This window comes from Sabethes cyaneus, chromosome 2, assembly GCF_943734655.1.
Source record: "Sabethes cyaneus chromosome 2, idSabCyanKW18_F2, whole genome shotgun sequence".
Lineage (NCBI taxonomy): Eukaryota > Metazoa > Arthropoda > Insecta > Diptera > Culicidae > Sabethes > Sabethes cyaneus.
Window position 1 is genome coordinate 147,122,218 of NC_071354.1, and position 21,636 is coordinate 147,143,853.

The following is a 21,636-nucleotide window of genomic DNA, read 5'->3' on the forward strand; positions in this document are numbered from 1 at the left end:
AGATTTGCTTACCTCGGAAGGGGCAAACTGCGAGCGATATGTATTTGTTTTGAGGTTCATTGTACACGTTTTTAGTATTTTATTAACCTTTTTTTGTAAAACAGACAATCGACCAGATAGCTCCGCCCGTCGAGTCTGTTGATTTAATAATAATAAATAAATATTGTAGTTAGGAAAAGAAATTCGTAGATTACTCTAGAAGTATCCCCATAAATTCCCATAGTATCAACGTCCAACCTATCATATTTTGCTTGACTGAATCATACACGACCTTGAAATCTGTAGTCTGGACTCGAAATTTAACAACGTACTGTCGCAATATAGGAGTTTAATCCATTTACTTTCAACCACAGCGTCAGTCTGCCCAATACGTATGTAGAAGCGCAAGAGTATAAGTGAAATAGTATACTCACCGTACATGAATTTTCTGGAAAATTATTGTTAATAATAAGAACTTTTTTACGAGCGGTCATTCTTCAAATAAACTCGTTGAAAACTAGTCTACGCTGAGAGAAAATAACAATGTACGACTTTATTAAGCAAATTATAATGACTGATGCAAAATTACCCATGACAAATACTATGCATAATACCTAAAAGTTAATTAATCTTTAACTGCTCCACAGAATTGCCGGCAAGCAAAAAGATTTGATCAGGAGTTGAAGGAGCTCCAAGTGGAATCCACTCTTTCGGTAGGCCGGCATCTTTCCTAGCAGACAGCAGTGCGTGTCTCAAAGCAAAAATAATTGAAATAGTCATATTCATTGCCGGTTCTCCGGTCGCCTTAGAGCGAAGCACTCCCGTCTGGTTACTGCTATTTTTCAAGAAACGAATTCGGAAATCAACCGGAATATCTTTGGCGCCCGGTGGTTTGTAGGTCCAAGTTCGATCGGTCAAAAGTGCACCATCCTTGGGATCAAATACGAGTGCCTCCGTTAAGTAGTATCCGAGTCCCATTACGAATGAACCTTCAATCTGGCCAACATCGATTCCGGGGCTAAGACTTTCACCAACATCTTCCAGGATGTCGACCCTTGTCAACTGAACATTGCCAGTTAGAATATCCACTTCTATTTCAGAACAACTTAGACCCCAAATCACGTACGGTACGAGGTCAGAAGCTTTGTACATGTAAGTAGCACATAGGTCTACACTCTGAGAGAAACATTTCTCGATCAGTTCTTCCCAAGACGCGTCCTTCTGTTCATCTCGGATTGGTTTAATACGCTCGAGTAACATTTCACAAGCGCGTTTGACGGCCTGAAAAATTAACTAAATAATAAATTGTCCAGATTGATGGAATAGTTACCTTACATAGCTGACTGTTTCGCTCGTTATACTGCCACCCGTACAAATAGCATTCGGAGAGGTCAAATTATTTGTTGGTTTGATACTTATTTTATCCAGCGGAATTCCCAGAATGTGGGCAGCAACCTGTGCAACCTTGGTATTCATACCCTGTCCCATTTCAATGCCACCGTGGGAAATGGAAACCGTTCCATCGTCGTGGTACACGCTGACAATCGCATGCAGTGAACCAAAATATCCTTGCGGGTACCGCATTGGAACAATTGCAATTCCTCGTTTTCGCCAGCGATGCTCCGTGTTGAATTGGTCGATTTCCTTACGGCGAGCGTCAAACTCCACATCGGCGCGAAATTGTGGTAACATCTCCAGCATTTTCAAGTCTTTAGGCATATTAGCCATACGAACTTCCAGCGGATCTAATCCGGTGGCAAACGCGACATGCTCCATAATGTTCTCAATCATAGCAACACCTTCAGTAGTACCTGGAGCACGGCACCAGGTGTTACTGGCACAATCTGTTTTCGCACCCTTTGCCACTGTTTTAAAGACACCCTTGTCATAGCAATTACTGAAAAACTCACCCGCATGACCCATTGACTCGTTCCAGTTGGAACCGAAATCATGAACGTATTCGTTGAAGAGTTTAACAATCTTTCCATCTTTGTTAACCTCTACCTCGTAGTCCGAAATCACTGGGTAACGCTTACCGATGGCTTTCATGTTGGCTTCCAACGTCATAACAAATCGTACTGGTCGTTTAGTAATATGGGCGGCCAAAGCACAAGCACAAGCAACCAGCGTAGCGCGAGTTCCTTTACCACCGTATCCTCCTCCAAGACGTCGGACGTATAGATTTAAACTGTTTTGCGGTACTTTCAACATTCGAGCAATGGCCATTTGCGTTAGGTCGACCCACTGAGTTGATGAGTACACGTCCATGCCGTCCTCGATAGGGATGCAAACGCAAGTTTGCGTTTCCATGTAGTAATGATACTGACCACCGATCTCGAAGCGCCCCTTAACCTTTAGATCGCCTTTCGGAGCAGCGTCGTAATTACCACCGTGAGTGCTGTATGGCATCTCCTTGATGCGATCCTGAGCATTTGCTTGCAGCACTGCCTGCGCGGTTGGTAGAACAGTTGTGGGTTTTGGCGAACCGTAGGTTATTTGAACCAGTTCCGCTGCACGGTTTGCCAAAGCAAACGATTCTGCAACGATCATTCCGATCGGTTGCCCATGGTATGCCACTGTTTCGCTAGCGAAGACCTCTTCAATATCGGTTCCCATAAAGTTCGGGAAGTACATGAAGTTGTTTGCTCCAGGAATGTCTTTGGCTGAAAAGAAAGCTACGACTCCAGGAATTTTCTGAAAAGATACAAAATCATGAAACACAAGCACAATCTTTTTTTATGAATTTGGAACAAGTACCAGAGCTTCATCGGCAACAACTTTTTCCAGCTTCGAATGGGGTTTTGTACCGAGAACGAATGCTGCGTACAGTTCATTGGGTAGAGTTGGTATGTCATTCGCGTATCTGGCTTCACCGGATGTCTGCGCAAGTCCTTCGATTTTTGGCACATTCTTTGTGAGCGGCCAGTTTTCTTTGTAGGTATCGAAGCGCTGGGAAGCGGTTGAAAGCGGGCGTTCTAGAGTTGTTCCTCCGGACAGGAAGCGAGGTTCAATAGAAATTCCTATTTCCGAAGCAACGCTTAGAGACGCTTTGTAAAATAGTGACAAGGCTAGGTTTTTACGGTACGCTGGGGATGCGTCCGGTAGAACCCAATCAGGATTGAGTTCCTTGGAAAGAATCTGAACGGTACTTTGAAATGTATCGGGGGAGAACATACTCTTGCCGGTGATGTATTTTTCCGCTTCCGTAGCGTGAGTAAGCTGAATAATTTTAATCGTGCTATTTAATCAGCGAATGGCAATCACACAATGTGACTTACCTCCGGATTAATTCCTCCAAAGCATATTGCTGCTGAGTCAACGGTTGTTTTGTTTGAACTGAACTTGAACAAAAATGCTCCATTGACATAGGCATGGGCATTCTGGGCTCTTGGCATGATTTTGAAAGTTCGAAATTTATACGTAACCGGATCCAACTGAGGTAGGATAACGTTTAAAATTATTCTTTTGTTCATATCCATGTTTGTGAATGCTTCTGGAGTGACCGTAATGGTCTTACCGCCCGATTCCACTGAAAAGAATTCGAAGTTATCAATCTGCATTTTTTTTCTTAAAGGAATTCATACCAATAGTGAGTTTTGCCCCCACTGCCTCTAGAATTAAGTAGAGATCTGACGGAAACTCTTTATGTTGATTTTTAATACATAGATTTCCTGCAATCGTGCCCGTATTGCGCACCGGAACGTTGGCAATCAAGTCGATGTGTTTTACCAGCTCCAAACAGTATTTGTAATTTCCTGTTTTTCCAGCGGCATTAGTGAGTATGCTCATCAGTTCTGTCAATGAAACGTTGGCTCCAATATTGAGCTGGCTATCACATGAATGAGATCGCAGTTGTTCGATTGAGTTGACGTCGATGAATACTTGCAAATTGTTGGATTTTCTATAGACACCTGAAACATTCAATTAAATTTGTATTTACTTTTTTCTCCAATATTTGTGGATTTTCTACCGTGAGCAGTATTGCCAGCAACCAGCATGTACGGTTTTGACCCAATTTTCTCAAAAATAGCAAACACGTCACTTACGGAATAAACCTTATGCCATTCTTTACCATCTGCGAAACTAAAATGAATCGCGTTCTGCCGTTGGATTTCTTCTACAGCTGAACATTTCCCTGCACAAGTGACACCCGTTTTAGGACAAATTTTGGTTAGGTCCTCTATATCCTGGCAAGCTTGTTTTAGGCGTGGTTCCGCATCAACCGCCAGCGACTTGAATGCATCCAGAATTGGCCGGTAACCGGTACAGCGGCACATGTTGCCTCCGAAAGCGTTTTCAACCTCGGCCATCGTTACCTTGCCTTGCTTGGACTCCAGCAAACTGTACATGTTCATGACCATCCCGGGGGAACAGTAACCGCACTGCGTACCGTTGAAATACGCCAAAGCTTTCTGCGTTGAGTGATAGCCATCCTGTTTGTCGCCGATTCCTTCCACCGTGACAACATCTAAACCGTGACAAGAAAAAACTGGGAACAAACACTGTGTGAAAACAGCGCGCATTATTTTCATTTGCTGGATGAGTTTCTAGGAATGAGTTTACCGAATTGACTGCCCACGAAAGTTTCTGCTTAGTCACGGGATGAATTCCATTCACGTTGACAATGCATGCTCCGCAGCCTCCTTCCAGACACATAAATTTAGTCCCGCTCAGATTCGCATAGTTTCGTATGAACGCGTTAAGTGAGGTATCAATTGGGACGGTGGTTGGATTGACTGTTGATTGTTGGAGGATAAAAATAAGTGTTTCAATTGTAGATGATGTTATATCACGCAAACGGGATGACTTGGCAAAAAAGCGTGTTTACTATCATTAGCTACCACAATCAAATAATTGCAGGGGCATATCATTATCGTTTTCGCAACACTGATACTTCGAAAAACACGAGATTAGATAGCGTTTTCCATAAAAGGTAAATGTTTCACGTGTGTAAGACGATGATTTTACTAATTAGGTGTTCCTATTTGTTAACTAACACATTCACTGCGTTCAACCTGAGACGTTTAATTAGCAGTCGCTAATTCAGCAACCAAAAAAAAAAATGTAACGAATTGGATTGTAATGCAATTTGGTACTTACGTTTGTAGGATTTTCCGTTGATAGTAAAAATTATATCCATTGTTAGTCGTGTTATTCAAAAAAAAACGAATTGTTTAATTTGTTCGTAGCCTACTGTCGGAACGTTGCCAATGACGATGCACAAAAAATACGAAGATTTTGAAATTAGACTTTTCACTACGACTAGTCGTGAGCGAATGCGCGGCTTCGAACCGGCAGGTGTGGTATATAACGGCTGACGCGTGCGTGTAATATGCCCAACACTTTTATTCTCATATGTACAGAATAGAAGCTATGAGGTGTTATCAGTTTGACGAATCATATGATGATAATGAAAATCGACACTCAGAATTAAAACACTGTACACACGAGTCGCGTTTTATGCGAAGGATACTTACTACTTACACAAAGGATACATTTCGCGTAAATCAAAACTGCGTAAATTTCGTAAACCGCATAAAAAACGCGTAAATTCGGATATTGGCGTAAAAAAACCGCGTAAGCTCCGAATTTCGCCTAAAAAGTGACTTCAGTGTATAGCTTTTTTATTTTAGTTTATTTCATTACGTCATCCGACTTATTGTTTTAATAAGACTGGAAAAGCCGCCTGAAGTAAATCATCACATTGACATTATTACTCAAATCAGTATAATATCCAGTAACTTTTGTTTACAACATACAAAAATTTAACATAAAATACATGGAGAATAAATAACATAATAGCCTTAGATAAATAACATAACAAAACAAAATCACACACAAAATACTCTGAACAGTTATACTATTTCCACGCCGATTGTACAGGGTAAGTAATGATAACTGTCGGGGCTTTTTGGGCATGTTTAATTGAAAATCGATTTATCACAGATGTGTGTAAATTTTTTTCGTTTGGAGTGTATTCAAATGTCAACACAGCTTGCAAGTTTGTTTTTCAATTTTCATATGTCGTGGTAATCATGGACGCGAAAAGGGAACTTGTGATAAGTCAGCTTTTGAAAATTTTTCGACTGTGTAATATTTTAAAGAAGCTGTATCGAGCGAATATCTTTATTACGATAGCACAATATTGAATGTTGCTCAGTGGCATTGGAAGATATTGAGATAAAGTACTTTTTTTGTAAAATAATCCCCATTGTGCAATGGCTGTTTCTTACGATAAACGCTAATAACAGTGCATTTGTGAATACTAATTGACATCCTGTTAGAGGTGTACCATATTACACAATCAATTAATTTTTGAAGTGTTAAACCATTATTGGCGGACTTAATAGGCAATTAAATTTTTACGTCATCCACGCAGCACAACCTTGTTCCAGAAGGCGGCATCTTAGTAACATCGTTGATAAACAGCGAAAACAGCAGCGGTCTCAAAATGCTTCCTTGTGGTACTCCGGAATCGTTCTGAAACCACCTTGATTGAGAAAAACCGAGTTTAACGGCAGTTTTTGCGTTTACGAAGACAAAAGCAAAAAACCCGATTTAATCCACCTATTGGTGAAAGAAACCTTGATTATACCATATCATTTGTCATTTGAGATAGAATTCGACACGCCTTCGGAACATAATTAAACATTTTGATAACACTCACTATGGTAGTTATCATCAATATATATGCATGTGTATGTAATATACTGATAAATTTGCATAATATTTGAAAGCAATCAAAAAATATCTTCCTATTATTTGTAATTTGTTATTTTGAGATAATAGCGGGGTCGCATTCTGGGATTTGGTTTAAGTTAGAAACTGGCCGTTTTTCTTGCAAATTTTATACGACTGCCAATGGTCTAGTTGTGCAATTTCGAGTACTTGGAGGTGTCGCATGCAGGGGCGGACTGGGAGCCAAAGGGCCCACCGGGCCTTTGAGATTAGGGGCCCCGTACAACTTGACTCGACTCAGTCACTGTCGAGTGTCGAGTATCGGGAGAACGTGAGCATAACGGCTCGATGCTCGAAACAAAACAAACTCAGTCGTTATTAGGACCGAGTTACCAACTTTTAGCGTGTTCGGCATATTAGCGGTTCACGGTACTTTAGTTTGGACGCATTTCAACCCAATCTTCGCTACTTTGAGTTTTAGCTTTTTCAGCCACCACCACAGATGTTGTTCTATCGACAATATCCATTTCATTGGCAAAGCAGACGAACTAACTAGATTTGCTGAAGATTGTGCCTGTGTGTGCTCCTTTAATAATATCCTGTAACGGCATGTTGAACAGCCCACATGAGGGACCATCACGTTGATAAAGTCCACTGCGAGGTTAGAATGGCCATGATTTTACGGTAGATGGAATCATGCGCAACTTTGAAATCAATGAAATAATTGTGCGTAGAATTCTGTATTCATGAAATTTTTGGAGGATCTGCCGCAGCGTGAATATTTGATTCTTTATTGACCGTGCTTCAGCGAACCCGGAAGAGAACTTTTCACATTCTGATAAGTGCCACTGTGCATCTTTGCCAGCAATGCAACGTTTTCCTCATCTATCACCCATTTATATTTCTGCAGATTTTATGTTATAGGGTTAATGACATGCAAAATTGCAAGTATCAAATAAGCTGATTTTATAAATGATGGGATGTAAACAGTTCAATATATATGAGTAGCTTACTGCGTCTTCAAATCAGAACAAAACAGTCCATAGTGCAGGCGATTCCCGTGCCGAGTTGTAGCTATCCCTGGGATTAAACTCTTGGATTTTCCTATAAGAATTCTGCTTCTATAAGCAAGGTATTCTGTGCGAATCCTCTGCAGAATTTCTTCACACGATTCCGATGTGAGGAAGGCCCGAAACTCTGCGCGAATCTTTTTGGTTCGTCCTGGTAAAGCTGGGGAAGAAAGAACCCACCGTCTAAAAATGTGTGTACGAAGAGCACGTGCTCGCCAGTCCAGAGGAGAGGTTCGCCAGCAACGACACACGGAGTTTCTACAAAACGGTCAGGTGCAAGAATTTTGCCATGCCTGTGATGTGCAATGATAGTGCTGGCAAAACGACGGTAGCAGCCAGGTGGAAGAGTATTTCCAGACGCTGTTGAATAGAGAAGTAAACACGAAGATCAGCAAGTACAGGATAAAAATTTTGAGCGACGGCAAAACTGTGGAGCCATCAACACAGGAGGAGGTCAAAAGAGCAATCAGTGAGCTGAAAAACGGTAAAGTTGCTGTAAAGGATGCTATCCTGGCTGAACTTCTAAAAGCAAGGAGCGAGCAGCTGTACGAAACAATTCGCACCCCCTTATTGTCACGAACAGAATATGGGAGGAAAACAAATCTCGGAGGAGTGGTTGATTGGCCTCATTTCCCATAATTTAAAAAACGGACATGAGAGTAAAAACTATCGAGACGTTGCTCAATTTTGCCTATAAGGTGCTCTCCCTATCGTGAGTGGCTGAGTCCGTTAGCTGAGTTCTTCGTCGGCGAGTATCAAGCTGGTTTTCATGAGGGTCGCTTCACGATGGATCAGATATTTACCCTGCGTCTAGTAACTGACGAGTTCCGGGAGTACAACTTGCAGATTCATCATGTTTTTGAGCTGAACGAAATGAGCTGTGACAGTTAACGCTAGGACATGGTTTTCCCACAGAACTAGTTACGTTGATTCGTGTGACGCTGGATGAGTAAAAATTATGAGTCAGAATAGCAAATGAGACCTCACGTGCTTTTTGATTTTGCGGATGACGTCGATATCACCGAAATCAAAAGCAGAGCAGCGAAAGAAGCCTTTAGGTCATTTATTGAGAAATTGAGACTTACCATTAACACCGCCAAAACGAAGTACATGGCGCGGATATCCAAATGGTGTTGGTGTCGAAGAGGAACTGAATATATTTTGGTATGCTCGTGATATGTGACAACGATGGAAGTCGCAAAATAAAACGACTAATTGCAGCTGCGAATTGGCCTTTACGCAGGCATTACATTTTGTAGCTGAAGTCCCGTAGCTTGCAAATTCACATAAACTGACGCTCTAGAGAACACTAATCCTTTCGGTGGCCCTTTACGGACATGAATTATGGACGCTAAAAGAAGCTGATCGGCGAATGCTTCGGGTTTTAGCGTAATATTGCAAAATCCAAAATGGCGTGTAGCGCAGACGCATGAACCACGAGCTGTATTAAGAATGTAAATATGCTGTTATAATGAAGATAGTACAGTGTGACAGTCTGCGCTGGGCTGGTCACGTGTCTAGAATGCCCGACGAAAGAGTAACCAAAATTATTTTAAGCATAGAATCAAGAAGAGGCCGTAGACTTCGGAGTAGACATCGCACTGATAGATGTGCGCTATCGAGGATGATGCACGTTCAGCTGGTGTTCGAGGGGTTTGAAGAAAGGTAGCCCAGGATTGAGTACTGAAGGACCATAATTCATTCGGCGCAGGATCGATAACGGACCGTCGCCACTGAAGTAAACTAAGTATGGAGCTTAAACCGACAATTCGATATTTATAAGTAGTCAAATAACTGCGGATGAAATACTAATTCTACTTTTAATTACTCAGAATTGAAGCTGGTAATATTTTCTGAGCTTGGACCCCAACAGCTCAACTTAAATGGTTTCATGAATCACGGGGCCCCAGCAATTGAACATTCGTGAGTCGTAGAAAAAGTTCAATTGAAAGAGAAATTTTGGTTTAAAGTTCGGGCCCCAATAGTCCCATTTGAAGCTGAATTTTCAATCATCAAATCGGTTGATTTCATGAATCATGGGACCTCAGCAACCGAATATTCGTGAGTCATAGAAAAAGTTTAACTGAAAGAGAAATTTTGGTTTAAAGTTCGGGGCCCCAATAGTCCCATTTGAAGCTGAATTTTCAGTCTTCAAATCGGTTGATTTCATGAATCATGGAGCCCCAGCAATCGAACATTCGTGAGTCATAGAAAAAGTTTAATTGAAATAGAAATTTTGGCTAAACGTTCGGGCCCCAACAGTCCCATTTGAAGCTGAATTTTAAATCATCAAATCGGTTGATTTCATGTATCATGGGGCCCCAGCAATCGAACATTCGTGAGTCATAGAAAAAGTTTAATTGAAAGAAAAATTTTGGTTTAAAGTTCGGGGCCCCAATAATTCCATTTGAAACTGAATTTCAAATCATCAAATCGGTTCATTTCATGAATCATGGAGCCCCAGCAATCGAGCATTCGTGAGTCATAGAAAAAGTTTAACTGAAAGAGAAATTTTGGTTTAAAGTTCGGGGCCCCAATAGTCCCATTTAAAGCTGAATTTTCAATCATCAAATCGGTTGATTTCATAAATCATGGGGCCTCAGCAATTGAATATTCGTGACTCGTAGAAAAAGTTTAGCTGAAATAAAAATTTTGGAAAATCTCATTTTGTGTAACGACGAAATTTTTACTGGGGCCCACCGGGCATTTGCCCGGTTGCCCGGTGGGCCAGTCCGCCCCTGGTCGCATGACGGGTTTGTTATGATTCAAGGTGCTTCTATGTTCAAGTTTCATATATTCCGGAACTTTGGTTTGGTTTGGTAGTTATTCAGTCGAATCGGTCCAGGCATTTCCTAAAAGCAGCTGTTTATTGTTATATTTTCACTACTGAGACTGTTATGCCGTTTTTTGTAACTTGTGACTGACATAGTTTGATATTATTTTCAAAATTTTGGGAACAAACTTAACATTACTGTTTGAAATATTGAAAGCATGAACAATTTTAAGATGATTCCTAGGCTTATCTCAAAAGTGGTGAAATTCACATGGGACTATTATGCATTTATGGGCAGTAATGGTAGTTATCATCAACACATATGCATGTGTATGTAATATACTGATAAATTTGTAGAATATTTTTTTCTTGGGCAGGATTTATATATAAGGGGAGCCTTTTATCTTTAGAAATGTTGAGCCCAGAGTATTTTTCGGTACGTGGTCTCGTTGAGAATTTACAGTAAAACTGTGGGATCGCTTAAACGGAAGTGCAATGCTGTACCTACAATAGTTTAAACGCGCTCTCGCGCGACGGTGCTTGTATCTCAGTATCTAGAGGACCGATTTGGCTGATTTTTGTTTTGACGTGTAAAAAATAATTATCTAAATTGTGACGTAGCCGCTTTTCGATATCTCAATTTTCCAATTTTCGCTGCATTTTAAAAAAAATCGTTACTCTTCGCAACCAGTAAGAGGTAGATAGTTACTATGTACAGCAAAGTTGCTTATTTTATTGTGTTCTACAACTTTTGTGGAGACACTGTACTTTTTTGGACGCATTTAAAAACACAAAAATTTGTAACACCCTAATAGGTAGATTTACGGTCACCCTAATAGTGTAGAAAGTTACGCCATATTTTTTAAATAAACTGTTTCAAAGACACACTACCTGTAAAATTAAGCATTTTTGCGCTAGAGCACATGATCGCGCGTTTTTCTATTTGGTTCATATCAGTAAAGCTTGCTTAAATAATTTCATCAATGTTTTTCAAATAACTTTTGATTGGTAAAGCCAATTCTAATGAAATTTGGCAGATATGTTCACAGCGTTAAGGCCTCTCGTTTAACACTAAGATAATTGAAATCTGATTAATTATCTGGTTAATATCGTTATGAATAATTGTAAATTTTTTTATGCTGTACTCGACTGCTCATAACTTTCAAATTAAACGTCCAATCAAAAAACAAATCAATAGTGATCTATGAGGCTATATTACCTACCAAATGAGACTAATAGCGCTTTTGAACCGCTTGATTGTTTTCGATAAAACTCTCCCAAAAAATTTGCAGTAGCAAGAGCCTTCATTTGATTTGATACTAAAATTGTTGAAATCGGTTGAGCGGTTCCGGAGAAAATCATGTCACGTAATTTTAACATTTTTGCTTATAACTTTTAAACAAAATGTAGGACCGCAAAACCATTCAATAGTGATCTACAAGGTGATAACACCTTTCAAATAAGCGTAATAGCAAACGAATCGGTTCAGCCATCTCCGAGAAACAGACGACTAAAGTCAAGCGTCACACACACACACACACACACACACACACACACACACACACACACACACACACACACACACACACACACACACACACACACACACACACACACACACACACACACACACACACACACACACACACACACACACACACACACACACACACACACACACACACACACACACACACACACACACACACACACACACACACACACACACACACACACACACACACACACACACACACACACACACACACACACACACACACACACACACACACACACACACACACACACACACACACACACACACACACACACACACACACACACACACACACACACACACACACACACAGACATTGCTCAAATCGTCCACAATGACTTAGGAGGAATTCACGCTGCATTTTTTGCTGTTAACACGTATACCGTTGTGAGTTGGTAGATGGTTGGTTAATGCGTAAAGCAGACCCCATAGTAATCTTTAGCCTCCTATCCTGCAACTCCTAAACGAAAGTCGTACCAACAGTAAAGGAGGCACAGTGTTGTGTCGACACTATAAGATGGCCCCATCACGAGACTCGGTGGCGTAAGCCCTAGTACGGCTACCTATCTAAAAACAGAACACTAAAAAGAGTCAAGAAAACTCTACTCGGACCGTTCGGCATGGACAAAAGCGAAGAAATAAAGACATGAAATGGAGACTTGGTACTTGGAACTGCAGATCGCTCAATTTCGTTGGTGGCGACAGGGTGCTGTTCGATCAGTTAGAACCCCGAGAGTTTGGCATCGCGGCACTGCAGGAGATCTGTCGCTAAGGTGTGAAGGGGTTCTCCTCCACGTGGCGGCAAAGCCCAACTTTTCCAGAGCGGTGGAGCGACCAACGAGCTGGTAACAAGTTTCGTAGTATTGGGCAAAATGCAGGATCGCGTAATGGACTGGAAAGTGATCAACGAAAGGATGTGGGTCTTGCATCCCCCCCACACCCGAAATTTTCTGGCTTATACTTAAAAAAAAAAGTTTTTGTGCAGGATAACAATACACCAAGCCAAAACTGTAGCACAAGTATTTCCTTTACGAGAGCGCGTGTGAATAACAAAATAACCGACATCGTTTTGTATCTCTCATAATCTGTGAAAATTCTCAACTATGAAGCTCTCCGTTTGTTCAATGTCGTTCACGGTTGTATGCTTTAAATATTCAATCGCATTTTGCTTTTGATACTGTTCGCATTGACAGTCTGCTCAATTATTAGCGGTGACTACTGACTGACTGACATTGACTTCCGTGTGCAATAAAGCTGTAGTTCGCAGAGATCTTTGCGATGCTCGAAATTTCACTTTTGAAAGCAGCATCGGCGAATCATTGTCGTTGTTCAAAATTTTTGCTACAAACATTACCTGCTAAACTTTTCTACACCGTTACACACATTGCTCAATTCTGCCTCCGGGAGTACAACTTGCAGACACACCATCTGTTTGTGGACTTTAAAACGACGTATGATTCAGTTAAACGAAATGAGCTGTGGCAGATAGTGCTAGATGGTTTTCCGACGAAATTAGTTACGCTGATTCGTGGGACGCTGGACGGATCCAAATCATGCGTTAGAATAGCGGGTGAGACCTCAGCTGCTTTCGTGACGTAGGATGAACTGAAGCAAGAGGATGCACTTTATAACCTGCTATTGCCTGCTAAAATTGCCTTGGAAGGTGCATTACGAAGGGCAAACGTGGAAAGGAACGGAACTATCATCACGAAATCTCACATGCTTCTTGGTGTTGCGCATGACGTCCATATCATCGAAATCAACCGTAGAGCAGTGGAAGAGACCTTAAGTCTTTTAAAAGGGAAGCGGCGAGATTGGGACTTACCATTAACACCGTCAAAACGAAATACATGGGTGCTGGTAGGGAACGTGGGAGCCCAAGTGGTGTTGGTGCCGAGGTGGAGTTAGATGGGGAACGATATGACGTAAAGGAGAAATTTATATAACTTGGTACACTCGGGACATGTGACAACGATGTAAGCCGCGAAGTGAAACGACGAGTTGCAGCCGCGAATCGGGCTTTCTACGGATTACGTAGCCAGCTGAAGTCCCGTAGTTTGCAAATTCGCACAAAACTGGCGCTCTACAGAACAATAATCCTCCCGGTGGCCCTTTACGGACACGAATCATGGACGCTAAAGGAAGCTGATCGGCGAGTGCTTGGGGTTTTTAGCGTAAAATTTTGCGATCTATACTTGATGGCAAAATGGAAAATGGAGTGTGGCGCAGATGCATGAATCACGAGCTGTACCAAGTATACAAATATGCTGATATAGTGAAGGTAGTGCAATGTGGCAGGCTGCGGTGGGCTGGACACGTGGCCAGAATGCCCGATGAAAGAGTAGCCAAAACTATTTTCAGCAGAGAACCAGGAAGAGGCCGTAGCCTCCGAGGCAGACCCCGCATCCGGTGGGTGTGTGCTGTCGTAGACGATGCACGTTCAGCTGGTGTTCGTGGGGATTGCAGAACGGCAGCCCAGGACCGACGGTACTGGAGGACCATAATTCGGTCGGCTCAGGATCGGTAACGGACCGTTGTCACTAAAGTAAAGTAAGTATATGACGGTTCGCCGCGCTCGAAAAGGCTTTCAGGTGCGGAGAAAGTTTGAATGGAGGCAGTTATTGGTTCGTTGCAAACTCGGCTGCAATAGTTCCGTTGATCGAAGGAAGTGTTGCGACGTGCGAAAGTTTAAAGCAGATAGAATTGTCGGTGAATCGATTTCGCCATTTAAGATTTTTGCTTCACATATTGTTTCCTACGGCGCTAGACTGTCTGAGTCACTTTATCATTACGGAAAGTTACCTTTTCATCATGGAACTCTCTGTTTTGATTGAAAATCGAGTGATTTTTGAGTGTCATGACTGCCCTGTCCTTCGAGTCTGTAGTTACGATTGTGGTACATATGCTGTTATCAACCTAAAAATATGCCATTATGTTATAGGAAAACTCTCTGTCTAATTTTTATTTCGACGATTATAAACTTAAGTGAATTATCAAGGCACATTTAAGTTAGTTTGAACTGTTCCAAGTTGTTGCCGGCCAGCTGAAATATGCGTTCCGGTGTTGTCGGTGCACCCAGCTCAATCCAATCATTCGCTAGTCCGGCATCCTCCCTGGCGGACATCAAAGCATGACGAATGGCAAAGATAACTACCACACTCATCACGATTGCCGGCTCACCGGTGGTTTTAGACCTTAGCACTCCAGCCGAATTGGAACTGTTTCGCAGAAGTCGAATACGAAAATCTACCGGAATATCTTTCGAACTCGGTGGTTTATAGTTCCACGATCGGTTGGTCAGTAATGCACCAGTTTGTGATTCGTATATCAACTCTTCAGTTAGGTAATAACCAAGTCCCATAACAAATGCTCCCTCGATTTGGCCGATATCAATGCCTGGACTAAGACTTTCGCCGGTGTCTTGTAGTATGTCTACACGGTTGATTTGAACGTTACCTGTCAGAATATCCACTTCCACTTCCGCACAACTTAGACCCCAAACGTCGTACGGCTGCAATTCGTTTGCTTGGTACATATACGAAGCGCAAAGATTTATGTTTTCTTTATAAGCTTCAGTTATTAATGCTTGCCAGGACACAATATCATTCTTTTCTCGAATTGGTTGAATTCTTTGCAGTAGTATTTCGCATGCCTTCTTTGCTGCCTGAAACAGAAAATGAACTTTACTTGGGAAAATCATACTTATTTAATATACTTTACATAACAAACAGCCTCACTAGTGAAACTAGCTTGAGTACAGACAGCGTTCGGAGAGATCAAATTATTGGCTGGTTTGATGCTAACTAGTTCTATCGGAATCGCTAGAATATGAGCAACCACTTGAGCCACTTTGGTGTTCAGGCCTTGTCCCATCTCGATACCTCCGTGAGCTATAGATACAGAACCATCTCCGTGATAAATGGAAACTAACGCATGAAGAGTTTCCAAGTAACCAACTGGATATCGCATGGGAACTATCGAGATTCCTCGCTTTTTCCAACGGTTCTGTTGGTTGAACTGGCCAATTGATCTCTTCCGTTCGTCGTAGTGAACATCCGAACGAAATTGTGGAAGCAATTCGATCATTTTTGAATCTTTGGGCATGTTGATCATTCTCACGTCCGTTGGATCTTGATTTGTTGCATGTGCCACATGTTCCATAATGGTTTCTATCATTGCAATCGCTTCGGTTGAACGTGGTGCACGACACCACGTATTGCTAGCGCTATCTGTTATGGCTTTGAGTGCTTCTATTTTCCACCGATTATCGACGTAGCAGTTTGGGTACGAATTTTTAATATAAAATGGCGTTTCATTATGGGAAGAACCTGAATCGTGCACAAATCGGTTATAGAGCTTGCGTATTTTACCTTCCCTGCTGAAACTAACCTCGTATTCGCTAATCAATCCATACCGCTTGCCGATAGCGGACATGTTTGCTTCTAGAGACATGATGAGTCTAATTGGTCTTCTGGTTAGGAAGGCCGCCAAAGCACATGCACATGCTATCAACGATGATCTGCTGGCCTTACCTCCATAGGAACCTCCAAGACGTCGCACTTGCAAATTAAGACTACTTTCGGTCACGTTTAGCATGCGGGCGACGGCTACTTGAACCAGGTCAACCCATTGAGTGGACGAATAGATATCCATGCCATCTTCAATCGGGACACAGATACAGGTCTGCGTTTCCATACTATAATGGTACTGTCCTCCTAGTTCCAATTTTCCATTTACATTTAATGGACCTTCTACACTATTTTCGTACTTTTTACCGGTGAAACCATGATCGGTATTGGTGATACGCACATTCTTGTGATCGCATGAAAAAACTTCCCTTACCGTAGGATAGATGGGTTCGTCCGATAAACTGTAAGATATTCTTACTAACTTGGAAGCTTTCTCAGCTAGTGCGAATGTTTCTGCAACCACAACTCCTACTGGTTGACCATGATATAGCACTTTCCTGCTGCAGAATATTTCTTCTGTGTCCGGTTCCAGTTCCTTGAAAGGCATAAAATCGTTCTGGCCAGGAATGTCTCTGGCAGAGTAGAATGCAATTACACCAGGCAAGTTCTATGGGGCATGTAAAAGTTTTAACCTTCTTCTTATAAATGACTGGTGAACTTACCAAAGCGTCAGAGGCATCAATATTTTGGATTTCAGCATGAACTTCAGTTGCCAGTACGAAAGCTGCAAACAGTTCGTTGGGCATTCTTGACAGATCGTTAATGAACTTTGCTTCTCCGGATGTTTGTGTTAGTGCCTCAATCTTTGGAATGCATTTGGTAAGAGGCCAAAAATTCTTGTGGGAATCGTATTCTTGGATTGCCGTCGAAATAGGACGATGAAGTTTTGCACCGCCTGATTGATATACCGGTTTAACGGTTGTATTACATTCGGGAGCGATACTCAAAATCAATTTGTAGAAAAGCGCAATCGCTAGATGTTTGCGATATTCTGGGGATGCACTTGACGAAGTCCAGTTAGGTTGAAATTCGTTTGAAAGAATACGAAGGCAAGTCTGTAGATTGTTGTTTGTGAAGATGTCAGTTCCGGTGAGGTATCTTTCGGTTTCGGTTGCATGCGTAAACTGGTAGAAAATGTAAAATTTAATAAGATCAGATGAAATTAAAAGTAAGGTACAGGCAATCATAGATGACACACAATTGTGGGTCATTTTAGCTTTAGCATCTAATTTTCGTTTAAATACCACCTAATGGATGATCAAATTATTAATGCTACTTATGAATTCACCCATTGGTCAGTAGATAAAGCTAAAATGACCTATAATTGGGTGTGATCCATGATTGTGGACTGACTATACTTACCTTTGGATTGATTCCACCGAAACAAATTGTGGCGGAAGTCACGCGTGTCCTATTTAAATCTAATTTAATGGCAAAAGCACTGTTAATGTAGGCGCGACAATTTTGCACCCTCAGCATGATTTTAAATGATCGCACCACGTGAGATTTTGGATCTTTTGGACTTAAAACGATATTCAGTATGACTTTTTTCTTCATATTGATGCCAATATATTCCTCAGGGCTGACCATAATGGTTCTGTCTGTAGATTCCGCTGCAAATTTTAATAATTAAATGATCAAAACCTAAAATAAGTTGTTGCTAGGGGAAAAAATTATTAATACCAATTGTGAGTTTCGCTCCAACTGCTTCCAAGATAAGATACAAATCAGACAGAAACTCTTTATGTTGGTTTTTGATACTCAAATTTCCAGCAATAGTTCCAGTATTACGAACTGGAACGCTTCCTATTAGATTTATATGTTCAATTAGCTCCAAACAATATTCAAACTCCGACTTGGTTTTGGCTGCATATGTTAAAATAGAAACCATCTCCGTCAGCGATACGTTTGCCCCAATAACCAGATTATCGTCGAGAGAATGTGTTCGAAGTTCTTTAATAGAACTTATGTCAATATAAACTGTTATGTTTTCCGGGCTCCGATAGACTCCTGTAATATGTATTTGATGTAAATTTTTATTACACCGTTTTGATTCCTCTTACCATGAGCCGTATTTCCGGTAACTAGTATGTATGGGGTATCTGCAATTTTCTCGAAAATAGCAAAAATGCTGCTGATGGCATAAACTTTGTGCCATTCTTTCCCATCCTCAAAATTTAAATGTATTTCGTTCGTCTGTATAGTGCTCTTATTGGAAGGACATTTGTTGGTGCACACAGTACCCGGTGACCACCGCTAAATCCTCAATGTCCTTGCAAGCGTTTTTCAAACGCGAATCAGCATCAATGGCCAGCGACTTGAATGCATCCAATATTGGCCGATAGCCGGTACAGCGACATATGTTACCCGAGAAAGCGTCCTCGACTTGTTGCATCGTAATGCGTCCTTGCTGATGCTGCATCATGCTGTACATATTCATTACCATTCCTGGAGAGCAGTAACCACACTGAGTTCCATTAAAGCCGGCCAAAACCTTCTGCGCGGGATGGTACCCGCTAGATTTGTTGCCTATTCCTTCGATGGTTGTAATATTTAAACCATGACATGAGAAAACCGGTAGTAGACACTAGAAAAGAAAATGAATCATTTGAAAAAGTGTATACCACAAACTGAATGTTATAATTACCGAATTTGCGGCATATGAAAACCATTTTTCGGTGACTGGATGTAACCCTGAAATATTAACTACGCATACGCCACACCCTCCTTCCAAGCACATAAATTTCGTTCCACTGAGATGGGCGTGGTCTCGAATAAATCCATTTAGAGACGTGTCAATGGGGACTGTATCCGAGCTAACTGAAAATGCATACATAAAAATTAAAGCTAAAATAACTTCGTAAGATGAGTTTGTTGGCTTCTACATTGATACCTGTGTAATTAATGTTGTTAATGCTAAATCTAATGCTCATTTTGTTCCGGTAATCGATCAAATATCAGCACAAGTGGCGTCGAATCACTTCACTTCGTAGTTATGTACAACGATGCACTACTCTCTTTGTATTTCCTCAGCGTGCTGTTATGTCATGCTCGGTGCTCCAGACCAGACCAACGCAGAGTACTGACAAGTAGGATTTAATTATAACTCACTGTCTTTCGTGTATCACAGAGAGGTTATAGTTATATGTGGTTTGACTTCATTCGTGAGTTTTGCATAGCCAAAGCTGGTATACAGTAAATTTGGGTCATTTTTTGTAATATTTGACCCACAATCATGATAAAGTTATATTATAGCATAGGTCTTTATTATTAATTTATTAAATATTTTATTATTTCTATCTTTGAAATATTTACGTTGAGCTTCAAAAAGTTATGAAAGCTGTCCAGTAATGGTTGAAGTATACTAAGGACTATTGTTAGAAACAGGGCTCAATAACAGTTTATTTTGTCCCGAGACGAAGACGATGAATTAACTGTCATCAGTTCAAACTGAAGTACTTCACTTCGAAATTGCTTTCCAGCATCCGCTAGCAAATTGGTTTTTAATGTCATCGACAATTTTTTATTACCTGCTTCAGTCGTTTCTTGCGGTTATTTGGCCAACATAGAGTAACCGACATTGTGAAAAGTGTACAAACCAAAACTTGCCTTGCCGATTTTGCCTACCCCCGGTTTTATCCAGCCCCGATTTTATCACCTTTTTATCCCGATTGTGTCAGCCTATACATTTTGTTGAACTTTTGTGCTTTTAAACATCATTTATAAAACTTTTCAGCCTGCTTGAAACCATTCTAATTCTCTGGGGAGAGTTTTTGAAATAAATTATGCCTTCTTGCGAGTAATTCGGGGTCAAAATTAGGGTATTTTTATAGTAAAAGTTTCTATAGATCCTAAACAAGCAAAGATAGAGTTATACTATATTCAGCAATGTTATGTATTTTTACTATTTGTACAACTTTGTAAAAAAGGAAAAAGTCATACAACAACTACAAAAACAGCTAAAATAGAAAAACTGATTTTAACCATTTTTCATTTATGAGGAATAGGGTTTTTCTATCTTTGCAGAAGAGATAGAAGGTTACTGTCTTCAGGAAAATTTCTTGTAATAATTTGCTGTAAAACTTTGCAGAACACATCAATGCGTTATATTGAAACTGAAGAAAAATAAATTTATTATTGCGCTTTTTGGGGGATTAATCAAAATTTGAATTCCGCTGGACAATAGAACTTTTAATTCTAAGAAACTCTTCCAAAGGTTCCATAAACCTAAAACCAAGTTTTCCCGCTCAAAGCTAATGCGCACCAAAAAAGGTTCTGGATCAGTGTGCTGTGCTCGGTTCATTGAGCTTTCGGTTGATCAATTGAGGGTTAAAATTTAATTTTTAGTAGAAGTCTTCGATATTGCAAGGTCTTAAGTCTTGAATTTTGAAAAAAGTTTCGAAATTTTTTTTCCGATTTGGTCAGTTTCTCAATTTTGTCAGCCCAAAATTCAACATGGGGCTGACAAAATTGGAACATTTCTATATTATCTTAAAGAGTGTGTAACGGTTGCCTAGTTGTTATAAAATATTCAAATTTTGAGAGCATCTCGCTAGAAGTGAGATTGAAATAGTCTCGTTTGCTAGACAGTACTGGGTTCGGTTGAAATTGCGAACTGCGAGTCGGGGATCAGAACGGGAAAGCTAGATTCAAGAAAGGATCGGGAAAGCAAGACGAGTTCGACCAATGACCATCTGAGTTAACTTCGGCTAGAACTACTAGAATTATGGATATCCGGTTAGTTCGGCCGTAGTGTTCAATGTCAGTGACCTGCCTTGAACTCTGATCTGAGGGCATTCGAAGTTTACCGTTCATTTGACCCGGATCCGTCGAACGGATAGGAAGGTTTTAGTTTTCCCGCGTCGCAAAGAGGTGTGATCTCATTTATATATACACGTGTCGATACTAAGTTTCCAATTAAATATTTCAGTGCTAAGATAAAATAGTGCTTAAGTGATTACCGCTCTACGAAAGCAAATTTATAAATTCAAAAAGCGTAGGATAAGGTAAGGGTATTGTGTGCGAGTGCGTGTTTCGTTCTTTAAAATCGATTTAATTGAAACAGGGGCAGGAATCACCGCACCGCCGCTAACTACATTTCCGAGGGTC

At 40.9% G+C, this 21,636-nt stretch overlaps 1 protein-coding gene and 1 pseudogene across 1 annotated transcript; both read right to left on the minus strand.

Moving 5' to 3' along the window:
* Positions 1 to 560: 560 nt before the first annotated feature.
* Positions 561 to 5,119, minus strand: LOC128734106 (xanthine dehydrogenase/oxidase-like). The gene is made up of 8 exons (XM_053828122.1): positions 5,080 to 5,119; positions 4,543 to 4,715; positions 3,950 to 4,481; positions 3,564 to 3,890; positions 3,258 to 3,508; positions 2,737 to 3,198; positions 1,315 to 2,673; positions 561 to 1,260 (listed from the first exon to the last, which is right to left on the minus strand). Exons 1-8 carry the CDS (start codon positions 5,117 to 5,119, stop codon positions 601 to 603), a joined length of 3,804 nt encoding a protein of 1,267 aa, XP_053684097.1. The 3' UTR covers positions 561 to 600.
* A 9,943-nt stretch (positions 5,120 to 15,062) lies between these two features.
* On the minus strand, positions 15,063 to 19,460 carry LOC128734107 (xanthine dehydrogenase/oxidase-like; annotated as a pseudogene).
* Between the last annotated feature and the right edge of the window lie 2,176 nt (positions 19,461 to 21,636).